General features: G+C 39.4%; 1 protein-coding gene and 2 non-coding genes across 3 annotated transcripts in view; 1 reads left to right on the plus strand and 2 right to left on the minus strand.

Moving 5' to 3' along the window:
- LOC134528764 (protein eyes shut) overlaps positions 1–19,128 on the plus strand; it is a 113,536-nt gene that overhangs the window by 25,505 nt on the left and 68,903 nt on the right. Inside the window, exons 2-6 of the mRNA XM_063362469.1 lie at positions 169–323; positions 4,151–4,299; positions 7,151–7,264; positions 12,194–12,310; positions 18,655–18,768. Of these exons, the coding sequence (XP_063218539.1) occupies positions 193–323; positions 4,151–4,299; positions 7,151–7,264; positions 12,194–12,310; positions 18,655–18,768 (625 nt within the window). The 5' untranslated portion in view covers positions 169–192. The remainder of the gene's footprint in view (positions 1–168; positions 324–4,150; positions 4,300–7,150; positions 7,265–12,193; positions 12,311–18,654; positions 18,769–19,128) is intronic.
- Trnai-uau (transfer RNA isoleucine (anticodon UAU)) lies at positions 10,290–10,379 on the minus strand. The gene is given in 2 exon segments: positions 10,290–10,325; positions 10,342–10,379. It is a non-coding gene; the product is annotated as a tRNA-Ile (tRNA).
- Positions 14,107–14,196, minus strand: Trnai-uau (transfer RNA isoleucine (anticodon UAU)). The gene is given in 2 exon segments: positions 14,107–14,142; positions 14,159–14,196. It is a non-coding gene; the product is annotated as a tRNA-Ile (tRNA).

Below are 19,128 nucleotides of genomic sequence, written 5' to 3' on the forward strand. Positions count from 1 at the left end.
AAAATTAAAAAAAAAAGTTATTTTTCAATACATTCTATCGTCACGCACTTTCTATCACGTTACTTCATTTGTGAACTCATGGATGGCAGTGTAGCAGGCACAGGAAAACAAGGTTGAGCTTGCAGTCTTCCAGCGGTCCAGCTGTACGGTCGTCGCACACGTGCGCAGGGCGGCGAGCGACGAAGATGTCCCATGAGGTCGTGTAGCAGACATCTGTTGGTGGCCGCAGGTGCCATCTGGACGGCGCTGCACCTCGCCGCCGCCGGGTTTGCATGCATCAGCAACCCGTGTCTCTATGGCATCTGCATGGACGACACCAACAGGTAGGCCCTCACGCACGACAGTTCATCGCCGTCTTCCACGACCCAGGTCACTCTTGGCGAGAAACATGCATTCAGATAAATATATTACATGTCAAACAATAAGGAAATCTTCATTATGGCCGGGGTGATGGCTGATCTGAGAGTAACGAAAGGTACAACGCTCAGGAGTGGGGCTCTAGATGGCATTCAAGGGGAGAGGGAATAACGTAATAAAGTCAGACAACTGCAAGACTCTTTGCAGATTTAGCATCGTCATGTTCGATTTTACTGGGAACCGTTAAGGGGCCCACCTACCCGGGCACACATACGGTGTGCAGAGCTTCAGGAAAAACAACGTGATTTCTAAACTACTCAAGATATTCGAGTGGGGCCTATTTATGAATAGCATTTAAGAGTTCGTTGAGGGCCGAAAAGTACTTTTAATTTCGGATTAAGTTTTTAAACTGTATTTTTAGAAGCGTTAAAATGCCTAAAACGCGTGTTTCCAGAGTAATTTTTAGACATAAAACAATCAGTAGGCCTACAGATTCTTGAAAGCACTTAAGGGGCTTGCATAACACCTTTATCTTCATTTATCCGCCATATAATGTTACGGTCACCGCTCAAATTTCACAGTTATCCTGTGCCGACGAGAAGACTGCGCGCCAGTTCAGAGACTTGCGCTTAGAGGCTATACCGCGCTGGAAGCACCAGCGAGCGTAGCGCTAATCATCCCGCCTCACTAACACACATACACCCCTGACGAGGCGGGCCCCTTAATGTGAATCTCCATTCTGTACCATATTGTTTAGTTTATTTTATGATTCAGGTAGATTTTAAAAATGATAATTTTTTCTTCTGACGCATGTGATGGCCACGCATCGATTTTTTTATTATATGTATTGGGGGTTAACATCTTGTCTAAGATGAGGTAGCTGATTACAATCAGTTGCGGTTGCCCACGTTTGTAAAGTTTCTTCTTATAGGGTACATAGCAATTTTCGTATATCATCTCAGTTGGTTTAAAAGACAATTTCGGTGCGAGCCCCGGTTCTAACACCGGGTAAACCATAAATGGGTTTGGAGTTGTTTGTAATAGCTTAGATTGAAAGCCGCTCGCAGAGTATTTAGCAGCCCAATTAATTTAATTAATTAATATTCATTGGTTGTGATTGGTGTGAAAAACTCTTTCTACGTTTAGCTCGTACAACGATAATGTGCTCGCTGTGTCGTAGTAGGTAGGACTACGTTTGTAAATCGTCTAATGATGTGCCGTTAAAATAATGGTTCTACCAACAAGAGGACTAAAAATTATCTGCAATTTTGTTTAAAGATATATTTCAAAATATATCTTTAGTATAGCTTGACTAGTCTTAGCTCAGTTGAGGAACCAAGAGCCCGGCCGTCATCTTGGATTGCGACTTTACGGTGGCCATTTTGGCGTCACATTTCCACAAATATCCTCAAAACCGACTCAAAAATGCTCAAAATGACTAAAAAAATTCCATATTTCGGATGAATATTTTCTTTTAGAGGAAAAATTTCTAATTTTTTTCCTCAAAGAATCCAGAGGGGCCAAATTCGATATATTTGCATCATTGGTCCGATTACAGGCAGTACAGAATTTATTAAATTGACTCATTATAGAAGAGTCAAGGTTCCAGATACTATGAATTAAAAAATCACATCAACCAGCACGAGAGATGAGAAAGGAGATAGCATACACTAAGTGACAGTTACTATTGTGGTAAGGGTCATGTGTTCGAGTCCTACCTTAAGTATAGCAGCACCTTTGTTCTTGTATCGGCGAATATATATATATATATATATATATATATATATATATATATATATATATATATAAATTTGTACACATAACCTCAAATATGTTTTAAATCACAACCCATTATAAAAGTTTAATTTTGGTCAGAACTAACTCAAAGTTGTCAATTATAATCTCATTTTGAAATTATATAATGAATCACAGTGCGAAATGGAATTTTGACACTTATGCTATTATTTGTGCAGTTTTAAATTTTTTGAACATGTAGGTATAAATTTAACACACAGTAATATTCGTTGTATAATAAGCTAAATATTTAGTGATTTATTAAAGTTAAGGAAAAATAATTTTCTTTTTAAAAATAAATTATATTCAATCGAAAATTCTTATTAAAATTATTTTAGTTAATTTACTTTTATAACCCTTTAACCGTATATGTATTCTTCGCCATTTTAAAGGTTCGTTGCGACGGAAACGGATGTAATTTCCAGTTCCACTAGGCATGATTTTGAATTTTTATTAATATATTTTTTTTTACACCTGCAATTGGGCATCCGCCCGGTGGCAAGGAATTCCCACCCCCCAACTACCTTCCCTCCTCCCCCCTCTGGAGCCTCTTTCGTAAGTCCTTCCCTCCTCCCAGATCCAGTGTCCTCCCCTCAAGCACGTTCGAATCTCGCCCCGTCCTCACAAGGAATACCTGTCTTCCTCTCTCTGTCCGTCTCCATTCCCTCTGAATCTTCCACTCATGATCCCTCCTTCCTCGATACAGCCCTCTGTTCAACCTAGCTCCCAGCTTTCCCCAGCCGATTGCACCTAATATCCTACTTGTTTTATAACCCGTCCTATATTCAAAATATTGTATTGGAAAATCGAGTCATCCAACTTGCCAAGCAAATATGGCTACGCCAGTGACGTTTTATGCCTAAATATTACTCTGAAAACACTCCTTTTAGTAATTTTCACTCTTCTAAAAGTACAGTTTAAAAACTCAACCCTGAAACAAAACTACTTATCAGTAGAGACCTGCAAAATTCGCGGATTCATTCGGTGATAGGCTAGAATTCAAACACATATACCTCTTAGATAATTTTTCTATTGGCTTACTGTTCGTCTGGACGAATCTCAACCAGTTATAAAAACCCTCAACCAAAGAAGGATTGAATCACAGGACAAACCAGCTGAGACGACTTACAAGTCGGCAGCCGATGAACTTGCGTTATTTGCCCGAGTGTATACAGGGGTATGTGCAGTCCATCCTGAACGCCATCGAAACCGCGAATTTTACAGGTCTCTACTTATCAGTAGGGACCGGAAAAATTCGCGGATTCAATGACCTCTAGGATAGCCTCCATTATCCTCTGCATTTCTCAAGTAAACACGCGTGTTCATTGGGTACTAAATTGTGAAGCGTCTCCACTGGGTAGCTTGTGATTCGACGCTTCTTTGGTCGATAGTCTCTCATTGGCCCAGAGAGCTCCAGTTTAACTGAGAGCCAATAGCAGAACCAGCAGAATTGTACACATGTTTGAATTTCAGCCTATCACGAAATGAATCCGCGAATTTTTCCGGTCTCTACTTATCAGTAGAGACCGGAAAAAGTCGCGCTTTCGATGACCTCTAGGATAGACTACACAACCCCCTACATACTCAGGCAAATGCCACCTGCTCATTGGCTATTGACTCGTGACACCTATCGACTGGGACGCTTGCGATTCGATACTTTTTTGGTTGAAGGTTTTCCATTGGCTCAAAGTCCTTCAGATAAACTGTAAGCCAATCACAGAAACAATATAAAGGTACAGTTGTTTGGATTCTAACATATCGTGAAATGAATCCGCGAATTTTTCCGGTTTCTACTTATCAGCCCTCGGCGAATCATTGAAAGCTTATCGTAAACGAACTCCAGTGGGATATGTTGAGTAGTTTCGGAAATGGCGTTGTTGTTTCTCCCGGAGCTCCGCGCCCGGGCAGGCGTGGCCCTCGAGGGTCCCGCTGGGCTGCCAGCCAGAGCCGGCCGTGTGCCAGGCTGCACTGCCGTCTGAGCTCGTGTGTCGTGCCGCAGCTCGTACACGTGCTACTGCGTCGACGGCTACACGGGCCTGCAGTGCCAGACCAACTGGGACGAGTGCTGGTCCTCGCCCTGCCTCAACGGCGGCACGTGCGCGGACGGAGTCGCCGCCTTCAACTGCTCCTGTCCGGACGGCTTCACAGGTGCGACGATTCATCGTTCACCGTTGCGCATCCGCCTGCGTTCCACGAGGATCAGGCCTCGCCGTCTTGGTAGTTCAAACACTTTTGGCACCGCTTCCGATGAAGCTTCAATGCTGTTTTTTTTTTGACGTGATAACGTCTAATAAATCGATGAACGCCGGCTGCACGCACGAAAAAGTGTCCCGTTACGCACATTTTCCCGTTACGCTGTGTCCCGTTGCGCTCATTGTACGCTTGCGCCGCATCTATCTCTCTTCCACTCGATTGGAACAACCATCGATTTGACTTTTTCGAGGCACATTAAACTTGAAACACACACATTCGTTCCCTACTTTTCCTATCATCGTCCTATCCTTAAAATAATAACACAGATTGGAAGAAGTTAAATTGCAAACATGTATAAAAGTTATAGTTAAAATAATCTCTTCGTTAAAGTAATAAACATATTTGAATTAATGAGTGCAAATAAAAGTAAATTTATCAATTAAATTGTAGATTTATTTTCACTCCTTCTTTGTATCCATACAAAATAGTGATAATTCAATAAAAATCATTCATTTTTATTCATAAAAGTATGCAATCATTTCATCAATGTATTGTTACGACGTCACGTTAAACTGTCGTCCGTAAACCGACTTTACAGACAACCAATTTTTTTATTTGACACGGCATAAGACTGAGCTTTTGCTACTTTTTGAAGTCAACACTTGTGATCTGGTGTGGTTATCATGATATATACTTATCTCGCAGTGCTTACAGATTACAGCCATTTAGTAACTATGGTGTTGCAACAAGGTATAGAAGGTCTGGGATACCTGATTTATTTCTGGCATGCCGAAAATTTGGATAAATATTTCAAAATTAGAATTGTAGCAAAATCCAGGATGGCAGGGCTTAATCCCCTTTAAAGCATGGATCACACATTAGGAGATTTTTAAATACCATAACGTATTGTCTATTAACAGTATTTTAAGTTATGTTGTAGTTGTTTCACACAAATCATTTTAACACAAAACTGAACAGGGTAAATTGTTTGAAGCCACCAGTATTTATTTGATTCAAGCCATTTCATTAATTTATAACGGCCAACTATTTTTTGACGAATACGACTTATAGAAAATCAAACGAAATCAATTGGTCATAGCCACAGAGCCGTTGAAACCAAATGGGGTCTTTTGATTCCTATATCTCCTCCTTAAATGAACTTTGTCCGGGAGCTCCGCCCGTGATCTACTTTCACGCATAAATAATATTGCCACGAGTTTTATGTACTGGACACATACATCCAGCAAGGAGAAAATGTTGCATTATTGGAAATATGAAAATATTGTGTTAGTGCTAAATCGTCTTGTAATGTACGTAAACTAAAACTAAACAATTACAGAAGTACCTCCTGCTTTAAAAAAAAAAAAAACTTCATTGTAAGAATTTAAGTCAGGGAATTACTTTTCTTGATATGATGCCAGCACACGGGCAGTGATATTATTAATAAATATTACGATTGCTTCTTGAAGCAATAATCTGCTTGAGATACGTCATGAATTTCAGCAGAGTTAATTCTAAAAGCTATAAGATTTAAGTATAATTGTGCACCGTTGTTATTTGTCTTTATAAATACTGTTAGTAGTATATAGAATTATGTCCGGCAGCAGGGTTCAGGGTGAGGTGTCCAGGTGTCGCCAACCATTATGGATTATGACGTCACGGTGGCCATCTTGGATGAACTAGACCTTTGACCTTGAATTTAACTTCAATTGTTTCAAAAACTGGCCAAAATTTACTCAAAATTTGCCCAAATTTTCCCGAAATTCGTCAAAATTCGTCAATATTTCCTGTTTGGGAGGGGGGGGGGGATCACCAAATATCTCAAAAAATCCATAAAAAAATCAGAAAAATCAAAATAAACCTATTTTAAGGGAAAAATTTCAATTTTGAGGGAAAAGTCCAGTTTTAATGTCAGTGGCTTGATGTGTCCTAAAAGCAAGCCGCCATAAGCTGCAGAGGTCATGACCTCGACAATTAGGATGTAATGGCCGCCTTTTTTAATTGGGACGTCATCGTTGCAATTTTCGTTATGGCTGCCATGTTGAAAATCCGTAATTATTATACGAATTTACGGGAACAATCTTAAAGTTAATAAAAAAATTAAAATTAAAATTAAAATAACTAAAACTTTTTTTTAAAAAAAATACGTCATTTTGAAATTTTTTAAATAAATTTTTTATAAAATATTTTTTTTCGATTTTTAGGTTGAAAATTACGAATTTCCAAGATGGCGGACGATTTTTGGCAAATTTTGAAGTTAAAGTTGAAGGTCAAAGGTCAAGTTCATCCAAGATGGCCGCAGTGACGTTAGAATTCAAGATGGCGGCCAACACCTTGACACCTCACCCTGTTACCTGCCGCCGGTCATACATTTATATACTACTATTGTTAATTATTTCAAAGTGCATAAGATGAATAGGTAACATAAAACTACACAGAAAACTATTTGAGGTATATATTTAAAAATTTCCGAAAGACGAACTCAACCCATTGCCTCTGAAAATGGGCATACGATTGCACAAACTACTGAGCACGCTACTTTCGTATATTTACATAATTGTACTCATACTTATAAATTTTAAGTAAGAAAAACGTATGTGGTAATATTCATATATTTGTTTGCATGATCATAAGCACGACTATGTATAAGATTCTGGTGAAGTTACCTTTTAACCTAAGATATTGACAAGAATTTCTCATAAAAGTGACGTTAAATAAAATATTTTTGCTACATCAAAACATAAAAAGTTGATTCCTATGTTTTTAAATATATATGTTCTGTTAAAACTTATGTTATTTTCTGCAGGTGAAAGATGCGAGGAGAACATGGACGAGTGTGGTTCAAATCCTTGCATGAATAATTCTACCTGCGTTGATGGCGTCAATGGATACGAGTGCACCTGCCTTCCAGGATACACAGGTTTGAGAGTATTCCTGCAAATTACTCGCTTCTTAAACTCGTTAATGTCTTTTTTCCACTGAATTATCATATTGCTCAAAACATCAAACACCAGAGTAGACTTCAAGAGCACAATTATTATAAGGATGTGATTTTGTTCACTAAGCATGGTATCTTAAAATGAACCTCTTAGTAAGAGTATCAAGTTTCAATTTTTTTTACTTCAAATTATCTATGTATCACTCCAAGACCATAACTGTGTACCTATTGTTAAGGCTATAATATTACTTTCTGAATCACTTATTTCTTTATCTGGCTCAAAGCAAAATAAAACTTATGATTAAGGCTGTCAGAGTTAATCCGCCCATTTTTTTTAATATTGACTATGTTAATGACAGGGATATACGGTTTGTGTAAACCATGCAGCCGTAATATTATGTAATTCCAAACCCATATAATTGGAATTTTATGAAATAATTTAAATTGTTTGTACACTAGCGCATCTGCAATGCATCACTTGTTTTCTATCTCACCTTCATATCCAAGCTGGTACTTCAGTTCATAGCAAGGGCGGATCCAGAAAGAAGGTCAGGGGAGGGCCAAATTAAACTTTCTAATACAATATTCGCACATTTAGAATTTAAAAATATTTATTTGGTTTTATTTGTAGTTTTAAAACGTCCTGTTATCTATAGCACTGCAGTAAAATAACACTTATGTAAGTTTGGAGAAACTCTGGTAAGGAATTAGGAGAAAATTATATATATATATATGTATATTCCGGGTTCAGGGGAGGGCCATGCCGCTATGCCCCCCCCCCCCCTTCTGGATCCGCCAGTGGTTCATAGTGTGAAGTTAATTGAATGCTTGAGAGGTTTCAGTTTAGGACAAGGAGAACAACTTATTTATGCTTTAAACACCTTTCGTATTAGACTCGTATTTCGTGACCACCAAAATGGTTTGCAAATGGTTAGAAACCCTTTTATAATTCTGGAGATATCAGTTTGTTACCTTTTGCACGAATACAGGATGATTTACGAAAATTTACCGCCACACACATCGTAAGCAAAATATGTTATATAAATGTAGGTCCTGGTACCAATATTGACGCAGTAGTTCGAACAAATTATAAGTGCCTTACAATGAACTGGAATGGGTATGGATCGAGGATATAATTTACCAAAGCATTACACAAACACGTGTCATGCATGCCTCTACAGTAATCAGAGACAGTCGTGTTCAGCTCCGTGGAGCAACACGGGCGGTATATAAAGGTGGGTTTCCTTATGTTGCATCCGTTGCGTGCCGTCGCTACGTATAACCCTATGACACGACACGGTGCAACGATGTTGGAATTCCCACCACGTCATCCATCCGTTACAGCGTATCCGTATCAAAAACAAATGTTACGTACCATAGATACACCAGAAGGTCAGTTTATCAGTAACAGTGAGTGCAGATCAACTTGCAGCGGCCGTATTCATTTTTATACACCTCTCGCTTAAAAGAAGAAAGAAGAGAAAGTCATCTCGTTGGGGGATGTCAAACTTATTTACAAGTACACTTTTGAAAATGGTCACCTTCGATTTACGAGAAAAAAAAGTTGTTTACAAATTATCCAAGGATCTTAATAATTTTGCGGCTTTATTCGTAAATTTACTGAGTTCACTTACTTTGAACATTAATCCACAAAAAAATTTATGGTGGTACCTATATAAACAAAACTTTCAAAAACTGGTTAAGTCTACAGCAAGAACACACTTATTTTGTTCACGTGTGTGTTTACCTTACCTACTCGGAAGTCGAAACACGGCGTAGTTTCTAAAATGATCCAGTTATTTTAAATTACAAAGAACTCTCCGTTTATTTAAGGTTGATTCTTCTTTGAAAAGTCCGTAAATTTACTGTAGGGAGCTGTACGGTAGATCGAGTTTGTTGACTGATTTAAAGTTTCTGGTACTGAGTGGAATTTACAAGAACTTTACGAGAAGGCATCCGACGCTGTGTTGAATTGGGCCAGAGAATGAAGACGAATGACACGCCACCCGTGCACACTTGTTCTTTCGTCGAGCCGTGACTTCCTTTGATGTGCCGGCGAAAGACCGGCAAATGACTTATCGAGCCTGTTGGGTATCTTCGTGTCAAGTTATGACGCGTTCCGTCCACACATTAACATTTTGGCTACGTAACGGGGCTGCGTTACGGTCATTTGCAACATAAGAATACCGGCCCAGTGTACGACAGCAGAAGAAAGAATTTTGAACATCTTAGTAATCTCTTGAACCGTATTTTTAATGCTCTGATGCACTTTCAGAAATTACAGTAAATTTTTTATTAAGAATTTAACTCAAATAAACGAAGAATTCTTCGTAATTTCAAATAACTGAACCTTCGTAGAAACTACATCGTATTTATACTTCCAAGTCGTATGTTTCGTTATAAACAAAGGTAAACACTCAATTGGACAAAATAAAAGTATTCTTGTTTTAGACAGTTTCTGAATGTTTTGTTAATATACAAAATATATTCCTTTTGGTTTCGTGTTTAAAGTAAGTGAACTTACGAAGATAGCCCGTAAATTTACGAATATCCCTGGATAATTGGTAACCAGCGTTCTTCATAAATTTTAGATGAAATTTTTTAACAGTGGATAAACAATACGGTTTGATGATACATCACTGTCTTTATCTCATAATTGGTTGTCATTGTGTGCATCATTTTTTTTTTCGAATTACTGTGTAAATATGGTGAATGGGGCCATATTTGTATGACATATTTGGTTCCAAAAGATGTGATGAGTGAGCGTTGAGAATGGTGGTAACTCCTAGTGAATAACTCTACGAACCTTCTATGAAGCTCATTTAAGTAGCATAAAAAATACAGTAGGCAGTTAGGTCTATCAGGGGGTTATACGCGTCATCAAAGCAATCCATAACATTTTTTTTTGTAAAATTTATTGGCTTTCTATTGTGACAGCAGTGAGACTGTGATTTGGATCGTAAGAGGCTAGGGAATCAATACTTCCACTCTAAATAATAAAATTATGTTCCCCAGGTGAGGCTCGAACTCACAACCCCGGCATAGCTTGGACACTGTCTTATAAGTACCGTGCGCTAACCGATTGCGCCACTAGGGAATGTGTCGTTTGCAAATCTGCCCACATTTATGCATCAATCAATGTTAAAATTCACATTATTCACTGCCTATTTTGACAACAAATAGGAACTAATGGATTATTTCCGTTAATGCTTTGTACTTAGTTTGTTCGCCACATAATAATTGCCCAATATTTTTTTTGTGCGAGATTTTGGACATATCCTATGTGTAAATATCGGTGGCAGTTTCTGTACTTTCGTTCCGTCCCATACTTTAAGAAGACTGTTTTTTCTCCTTTTTTATATGCTTTGGGTAACTTATTTAAAAACAATTGTTTTTGTTCATAAACATTAGTTTATTCACGTACACGTATTTTTTATTTGACATTTGTCACCGATCAAAGGAAGTTGCTGTGGATTCGTTAAGATTTGTAGCAGTTTTGGAGTTACAAATTTAATTTGGGGACTCAACTAATTTTATGGTCGGTTTTTACTCAGCATTTTTTTTTTCTATTTGGAACCAACCCAAGCAACAAAAGGCCTTACTATTAAGGTCATAATGAATTTACCAACTTTACTGGAGAAAAACTTTTAAAAAAAAGGACTACCTATTATCAAAACTCTAGCCTCGGCTACACTTTTAAAATTACAGTAAATTAACGGACTTATCAACGAAGAATTTACCTCAAATAAACGGAGTTCTGCGTAATTTCAGAATACTGTCTTTGTAGAAACAACGTCTTATTTCGATTTTTTTTTCTCTTTACATATAAACAGGTTAAACAAACACGTGGAAAAAATAAATGTGTTTTTGCAAGTCATATTTACCAGTTTTTGGATGTTTTGCTTATATACTATGATTATTCATGTGGATTTATGTTCTAATAAAGTAAACTTAGTTTTTGTTAATATACAAAGATAACGATAAATGTACGAAGATCCCTGCATTATTTTTAACCAGCGTTATTCGTAAACTTAAGGTCAAAATTTTTAACAGTGTATGCGACTATATTTCTTGATAGATTCAATTCCTAACTAGAAATGAGTGCCGAGGCCACATAGAAGTCCCGATGACCCCTTACGTCACTATTTCCTTTCAGAAATCTAATATTCACTGACCCACGAGTAAAGATCCATAAATAATTCGCCATTTTTGTTGTTGTCAAATTAAAAAAAAAGGTTCAATTAGACGTGTTAAATAAAATAACATTCCCGCAAAACTTCGTTAGTATTTTTTTTCCCCTGGAGGGAAGGTTTAAGCACGTGTTGGTGATTGTAACTAAAATTAAAATTTCAATATGTTAGACATAAAAATGTTTTTGAATTACTCATATTATTGCAAAAATCAATTTTTTTTATTGATTTAGTTCTGGGAGGGTATGTTTTAGGTCGTCAAGATGACTGTAAATATAACAAAATAAATGGTTCGTTTAGGTGAGTGCAAGGGCGCAACAACTAAATTTCCAAAGGGGGGTCAATATACCTTTTTGTAAAAAATCATCGATCCCCTATTGAAGCGGGGGGTCCAGGGGTCTTCCCCCGGGAAAATTTGTATTTCAAGGTGGAAAATGGTGCTATTTAAGCAGTTTTATTATCTAAAAATTGATTACACAGCACTTTCTATGCCCCAATTTGCCCCCACTTCAAGGTTTCAGAAGGGGGGGGGGCAAAATACCCTTGCCCCCCCCCCTGTTGTTGCGCCCCTGGGTGAGCGTATTTGTAAATGCTCTAATATCGCACGGTGCATGTTAGCAGAAAGCGATGTCCGTGGTCGGGTGAGGGAGAGGTGGTGATATGGGTTGGAGGGGAGGCAGCTGCCAAGCTGACGTGCGCCGCGCGCGTGTTCCGTGCGCAGGCGCGCTGTGCGAGACGGACGTGGCCGTGTGCAACTCGACCGGCGAGCCGCGCTGCCTGCACGGCGGCCTCTGCGAGGAGGGGCCCGGCGACTCCTACTCCTGTCGCTGCGGCCCGGGTCAGTCACCCAACTTTTATTTCTTAACCTGACTACAAAAATATGTGTGTGTGTGTGTGTGTGTGTGTGTGTGTGTGTGTGTGAGGGGTCCCGGTGAACGGCACGGGAAAGGAGATGGATCACGTAAACGAAGACGTATCTCCCGTGACATTTCACTACCGCGTCTGCTGCTTCCACAATGCACGGGAACGTCACAAATCGCAACATATAAGATTTCATTTTCAAGGTTATGAAATATTAATAGTAGTATGTAAATGTCGGTCCTGCGCCAGGCTTCAGGCTGTGGAGCTGGAGCCGGGTTAATGACCGACCTCTCTGACGTCACGGCGGCCTCACTTTTGAAGAATTTTGAGGAATGTTTGAGTCCAAGATGGCCGCCGTGACGTCAGAGAGGTCGGTCATTGACCCGGCTCCAGCTCCACAGCCTGAAGCCTGGCGCAGGACCGACATTTATATACTACTATTAATGCAATTTTAAAAAATATATATACATCTTGATCATAGCACGGGCAGAATTTATATATGTAATAATAATATTATACCACAAAATAATAATACGATACTAGATATTCTTGCACTTCAAACAACTGTTAACATATTATTTACAACATTAACAAACACGGCTATCACTGCAACGAAATACTCGGATTCTAATGGTCACACGTAGCAATGTAAACGGAAGAGCCCAGCGTTGCCGAGATAATCCGTACGGGTCCGTCTTCTTCTGTACACTACCGTGGAAACTATGTTCCGCGTGATCGGTCTCTGTTTACGTGATTCGTCTCCTTTTTCGTGTCATTGTATAATGGGGCTTAAGGAGGAACCTAGGGGCATCTCAGGCCGAAGCCTACACCCATAGTCGTGCTGGGATCAACCATGCTGGATGAGGGTTGCATGTATCGTGTGTTTTGGTGCGGGGATTGTCCAACTATGGCAACGATTGAAGAAATGACTTATTCCCCTATCTTAAATTAAAATTAAAACTATGTTAAGTTGGGTCATCTTAGTAATCTCGTAAAACGTATTTTTAATGCTAATGCACTTTCAGAAATTACAGTAAATTTTCGATGAAGAATTTAACTCAAATAAACGAAGAATTCTTCATAATTTCAAATAACTGAACCTTCGTAGAAACTACATCGTATTTATACTTCCAAGTCGTATGTTTCGTTATAAACAAAGGTAAACACACAATTGGACAAAATAAAAGTATTCTTGTTTTAGACTTAACCAGTTTCTGAATGTTTTGTTAATATACAAAATATATTCTTTTGGGTTCGTGTTAAAAGTAAGTGAACTTACGAAATTGCCCGTAAATTAACGAATATCCCTGGATAATTGGTAACCAGCGTTCTTCATAAATTTAAGATGAGAAAATTTTTAACAGTGTGTAAACAATACGATTTGATGATACATCACTGTTTTTATCTCAGAATTGGTTGTTATTGTGTTTGTCATTTTTGTAGTTTTTTTTTTAATCCGAATTACTGTGTAAATATGGTTAATAGGGCCATATTTGGCTGCAAAAGATGTGATGAGTGAGCGTTGAGTGTGGTGGTAACAACTCCTAGTGAATCACTCTCTAAAAACCTTCTATGAAGCTCATTTAAGTAGCATAAAAAAATACAGTAGGCCATTTAGGTCTATCAGGGTGTTATACGCGTCATCAAAGCAATACATAACCCTTTTTTTTTTGTAAAATTTATTTGCTTTCTATTGTGACAGCAGTGAGACTGTGATTTGGATCGCAAGAGGCTAGGGAATCAAGACTTATACTCCTAAATAATAAAATTTTATTCCCCAGGTGAGGCTCGAACTCACAACCCCGGCATAGCTTGGCCACTGTCTTATAAGTACCGTGCGCTAACCGATTGCGCCACTGGGGAATGTGTTATTTGATAATCTGCCCACACGTATGCATCAATCAATGTTAAAATTCACATACACTGCCTATTTTGACAACAAATAGGTAAAACCTGCATAGGCACAGTCATGCGGGGTGCAGATTTGCTTGCATTAAGTGTAGGAAAATACAGGAGACAGCGGATAGTCTGGATGAAAATTTGGACAGAGTAGAAAAGAGTCTGCCATACGGATGTTGGGCACTTGGACTCGTGGTCCGCTTTGTAATCCTGGGCTGGAGTTTGGGACCAGGGACGCAGCGCCCCTGGTGGTTGAGCGCCGACCCCTGTCATCGTGTACAATCTCACCCGTTCAGGACTGTCCAGGGAACTCCAAATTTTCTATCCCTGGCGAAAAATGGTGGCCGTGCGTTACTACGAGTGATGTTGCAAAAAAAATCCGTTTTTTTTCTAAGAAAGTTTTATTATTAACTGAAAATTTATTATTATAAGAAAATTGGTTCTTCTGGAAATTTTTTCATATAGTCCTCACCGACAGCCATACATATTTCGTACCGTGAAATTAAATTTCAAGAAACCCTACTGATATAAAATATTGGCCAGCGGTTTCAGGAAGTTCTTCACAGCCTGTCGCACCTCTTCCTCTGAAACAATAGTCCCACGCGTCCATTCATAGCAGCCGATAGCACGCACTTCCGTTTGTGACGTTTCCGGCACATGTCTTCCTATGTCATACTGGTATGAACTCGCAAATTAATGTGTCCTCATGTTGTAAACGCACATATAATACGAAACTCGGACACGAAATCTTACGTAGAATTATTTTAAATAATGCCGAGCGTGATAAATATACGTAAATTGTGTTTTCAACTTCATTTTTTCACGTGACTCACACGTACCTGCAACTATAATTATTTGCCAGAGCAGATACGTCGATTATTAAATAATTCAATTTTCATACCGAAAATTTTAACTATAGAATATAACGGCTCCGATAAAAGCGAAAAATACTTGAAAAATACTAGTGTCCGGCATTTATATCTGATTTTCATAATGATTTTTTTAATACTGCCCATCTTGTTAAAATTCACTAAACAGTTAATACTATAAAGTTTCCCCTTTGGCTTTGTGAACTTTGGTTTGTGCAAGCCGCCACCGATGGAAGCGCCGTGGTTACACATTTCCGTTCCGTGCGACTTCCGTTCCATTCATGAAATTACTCCCACCAAATGCAGTATACCGAGAGCTAAGATGTTACACACAAAAATATTACCAAATTTATTTTCTGAAAGTCCCTCGTTCATGGCTACCACATGAAGCTACTACTTTCAGCCCAGCTGATGTGTGTCACGTTTGCGGACACACAAAACACTGGATAACGCATAGTGTTTTCGTTGTGGAAACACGGTTCGAATAGTTTTATTGAATGGTCATGACTGTGTTCAACAACGGATATTCTAATTTATATTTATCAACCATCATAAGGCGAGATCAAACACCAAAATTCGCCAAAATTTGTCAACATTTCTAGTGTTTAAGAAAACAATTCCGCCAAAAAATGTAACAAAAAAATTTTAATATTCAAAAATTCTATTTTTAAGAAGGAAAAACCGTAAAAAATTCAAAAATTTGGAATTTGAACAACCTCAAAATGTTTTGGCCTTAAAATTAATGAAAATCCCCGTCCCCTAAGCCGCCGAGGTCATGTTCGCCATCTTGTCATCTGCTGGAGACCACCATTTGGAATTGTGACTTCATCGTTGGAATTATCGTTACGGCCGCCATCTGGAAATCCTGTCGTAAATGCAGAATATGTTCGTCAAAACTAGGGCTGTAAACAATAATGCCACCAATGTATATAAGTACAAATTTGAATTTCAAATCACTAAGAACATGATCAAGGATTCGACTTAAGGCATGACTTCCAAAAATCACCCACCTCTATGGGGATTCTAATGGAATCATACTGCCCAGCACAAACCCCAATAGGCCTTACTCCCACCCTTCCCCACCCTACTTACTCCCTCTCACTGTAAGTGGTAGAGGCTTCTGATTGGCGGAAGGTTACTCGCTCTTCCCCTACCCAGCCCATCTTGGAGTTCGTTGCTGTTTGGTCGAAGGACACGCCACTTTTCTTAAGAGGGTGAACAGTGAATTCCTGACTGGACGGACGAAATATTGATCGGTTTCAGATTTTGAGCTGTGAGAATGGGAACGTGTAAGTGCCCAAGCATCCTGCAGCAAAACCAGACCATGCGTATCACCAAACAATTATATTTCTCACGACAGGCAGTTTGCAACTCTCATAGGGCTTCAAGAGTTGTGGTCGAGTTATTTGAGAGCATGGCGGGCTTATAATTGATGACGGATGGACCATAGGAGTACGACGAGAAAACCGGTGGGAACTTCGTGCGAGAAACTGGGATAAGAAGCTTGTGAACAGTAACACATTTGGAGATGACGTGTTGTCGGGATAGCGCACGGCTGATTTGATGTTCGGCGGCAGGGCTTATTTTGGTCTTTTAGACTTGAAGAAAGGCCATGTGCAGGAAAATGTATCTCGCGCATGGACGATCCCTGGACCAGGAAAGTCGGGCAACAGCCCAGGGCACCACGCCGGCCCTTTTCATTTTTATTTTCCTTACTTGTCAAATTTTGTTTAAAAAATATATATGTAGGCCTACATATGTAGACATTAATGGAAACAGGTCTGCTTTAATTTTTGTTGGCCTTGTAGTTTAACGTGCTGACCAGTACCTTATCATTTTAATTGATTGTTAGTGGTTTCACATTAAAAAAGTTTTTTTTAGATTTTATTGACCCATACAATAGCGACCACGCCGTAATTTCAAAGTTAGTATTGAAAAAACTAACTCGAGTATAATCATCCAGGAAAGAATACCATCATTCTTTAAGATGAATCAGCAAAAACATGGTCGAAATGTAAGTTCCGGGTTGGCTTTAAAGGTTTTTAAAGGTTTATTTTTCAAAGTCTTCCGGGAAGACTTCCATATCCCCCAGGCCTGCTGCTAAGGTTTCTCTCCAAAATATTTGGGCCCTAAAAGAGTAAGTGCCTAAGGCTCCGCAAGGTAAAAGCCGCCACTGGTCTCAAGAGTACTAAAGTGTTAACAGCTAACGCGCTGTTCATCGAATAGTACTCGTTTGAATTAATTTCAATTTTAAGTGAGCTGGTACGCTTTCTATGGGTACTTTCGTTTTTTTTTTTCACCCTTTCGTTCATCAAAAGACCCCTCTCGATACATCACATCTTAGACGTTCGGGTAAGATAGAGAATAGGCACTGCCTTGTAGGGATACAACTGTAACCTAGTTCATTGTCCGTTTATCAGAGTGTCTACAAACCGAATCCCAGTAAGGGAACATATCGGCAGCCGTTTTAATAAATGGTACCTTGCGCGAGGCTAGAAACTGGTTCAACACATTCTAGCGGACGTTTGACAACCTTTGATGCAACTGTTACGGCAAAAATACTAGAGAAATCGGAATTATCGCACAAAGGTTATAATTTTCTCAAGTACTTTGCAAGTTGCGATTATACCTTGTTATGACCGTTAAAGTGTAGAAAAATGTATTCCAGAACAGTTTCGCTACCATAAAGATTCATTTGGCACACTAGTACCTTTGGTACGTCCCGCGATGTTCGCGAAATTGAATATACACCAGTTAAAAGAGCCAGACGCGGGACCGCCATCTGGATGAAATTAACGAAAAAAATTAGCTCTGCGCATGCGTGGAATTTGGGCAACAGATCGGCAATGGATAGGACACAAACCCGTTCCCTAAAAAAAAAAAAAACAAGTGACTGGCCGAGTCCTATCGTGCGCTAGGGCACAGATGTAGCATATTCAACACCTAAACCCTTATTTTTGTGTAGTGGAACACCGGGGTCGGTGTCTCTGATCATGGGCGTCGCAACCGGGGAGGGGGGGGGGGGGGTTACACGTACCCCTCAATAATAAAAGTCATCAATTTCGTCCCCTCCAATAACATATTTAGTTTCGTAGTTATATTAAAAAATATGATTGATGTGATGTAACCCATATGTTGCGCATGATGCATTTAGTCCAATCTTGGTAATGTGAGCACTTTTTAATTCGATCTTCGTGTAAAATCAAAATCAGGTCCGATACCGAATACAGATATGTTAACTGTATTTTTACAAATTTGTTCTCTGAAAATATTTTTTATAACCAACTATAATTAGAATATTTAGGAAAGAAAAACGCCTAAAAACCGCCTTTTTGCACCTTCAAACCCCAAATTTTCCCGGGGGAGGACCCCAGGAACCCCCGCTTTTTTTTTTTTTTTACCAGCGGATGGATATTCCTCAACAACTAAATCAATTGAAGTCCCCCCTCCCCCAAATAAAAATATCCTTGCGACGCCCATTCTCTGATCACGCCTTCGGTGTTGACGTGACGTCACTCCTGGTGATCGTGCGTGTGCGTGCGCGTGGCTGCAGGGTGGACGGGCGCGCTGTGCGGCGTCGCGACGGACGAGTGCGCCTCCTCGCCCTGCTCCAACGGCGCCGTCTGCGTCGACCTGCACGCCAGCTACGTCTGCGCCTGCCCCTTCGGTGAGTGGCGCGGGAAGCCTACGACTCACATAGTTTCGGTTCCCTACCACGTTCGTGCAACTTCGAATTTCTCTCAAAAATTGAAATTAAAAAAAAAAAATCGAAGGGTTAAGTTAGGTTAGGTCAGTCACAACACGCTTGTTTTCATTGGAAACTTCTGATTTAGCGGCCTAAGTGGCGTTAGTACCAAAACGCAAAACTTCAGAAATCTTCGGAAATTCTTGCAGGGAACCGAAACTACGTGAGTTGTATCTTTGAATATATATACTGTATAGAAGTCGCGAGTGGATAGGATTTACTCTACGTTTTTCAAAAGCTTATGATGAGCAGCTTGGGAACTTCACCGCTGCAGTGCGCTGC

Source organism: Bacillus rossius, chromosome 1 (assembly GCF_032445375.1).
Source record: "Bacillus rossius redtenbacheri isolate Brsri chromosome 1, Brsri_v3, whole genome shotgun sequence".
NCBI lineage: Eukaryota > Metazoa > Arthropoda > Insecta > Phasmatodea > Bacillidae > Bacillus > Bacillus rossius.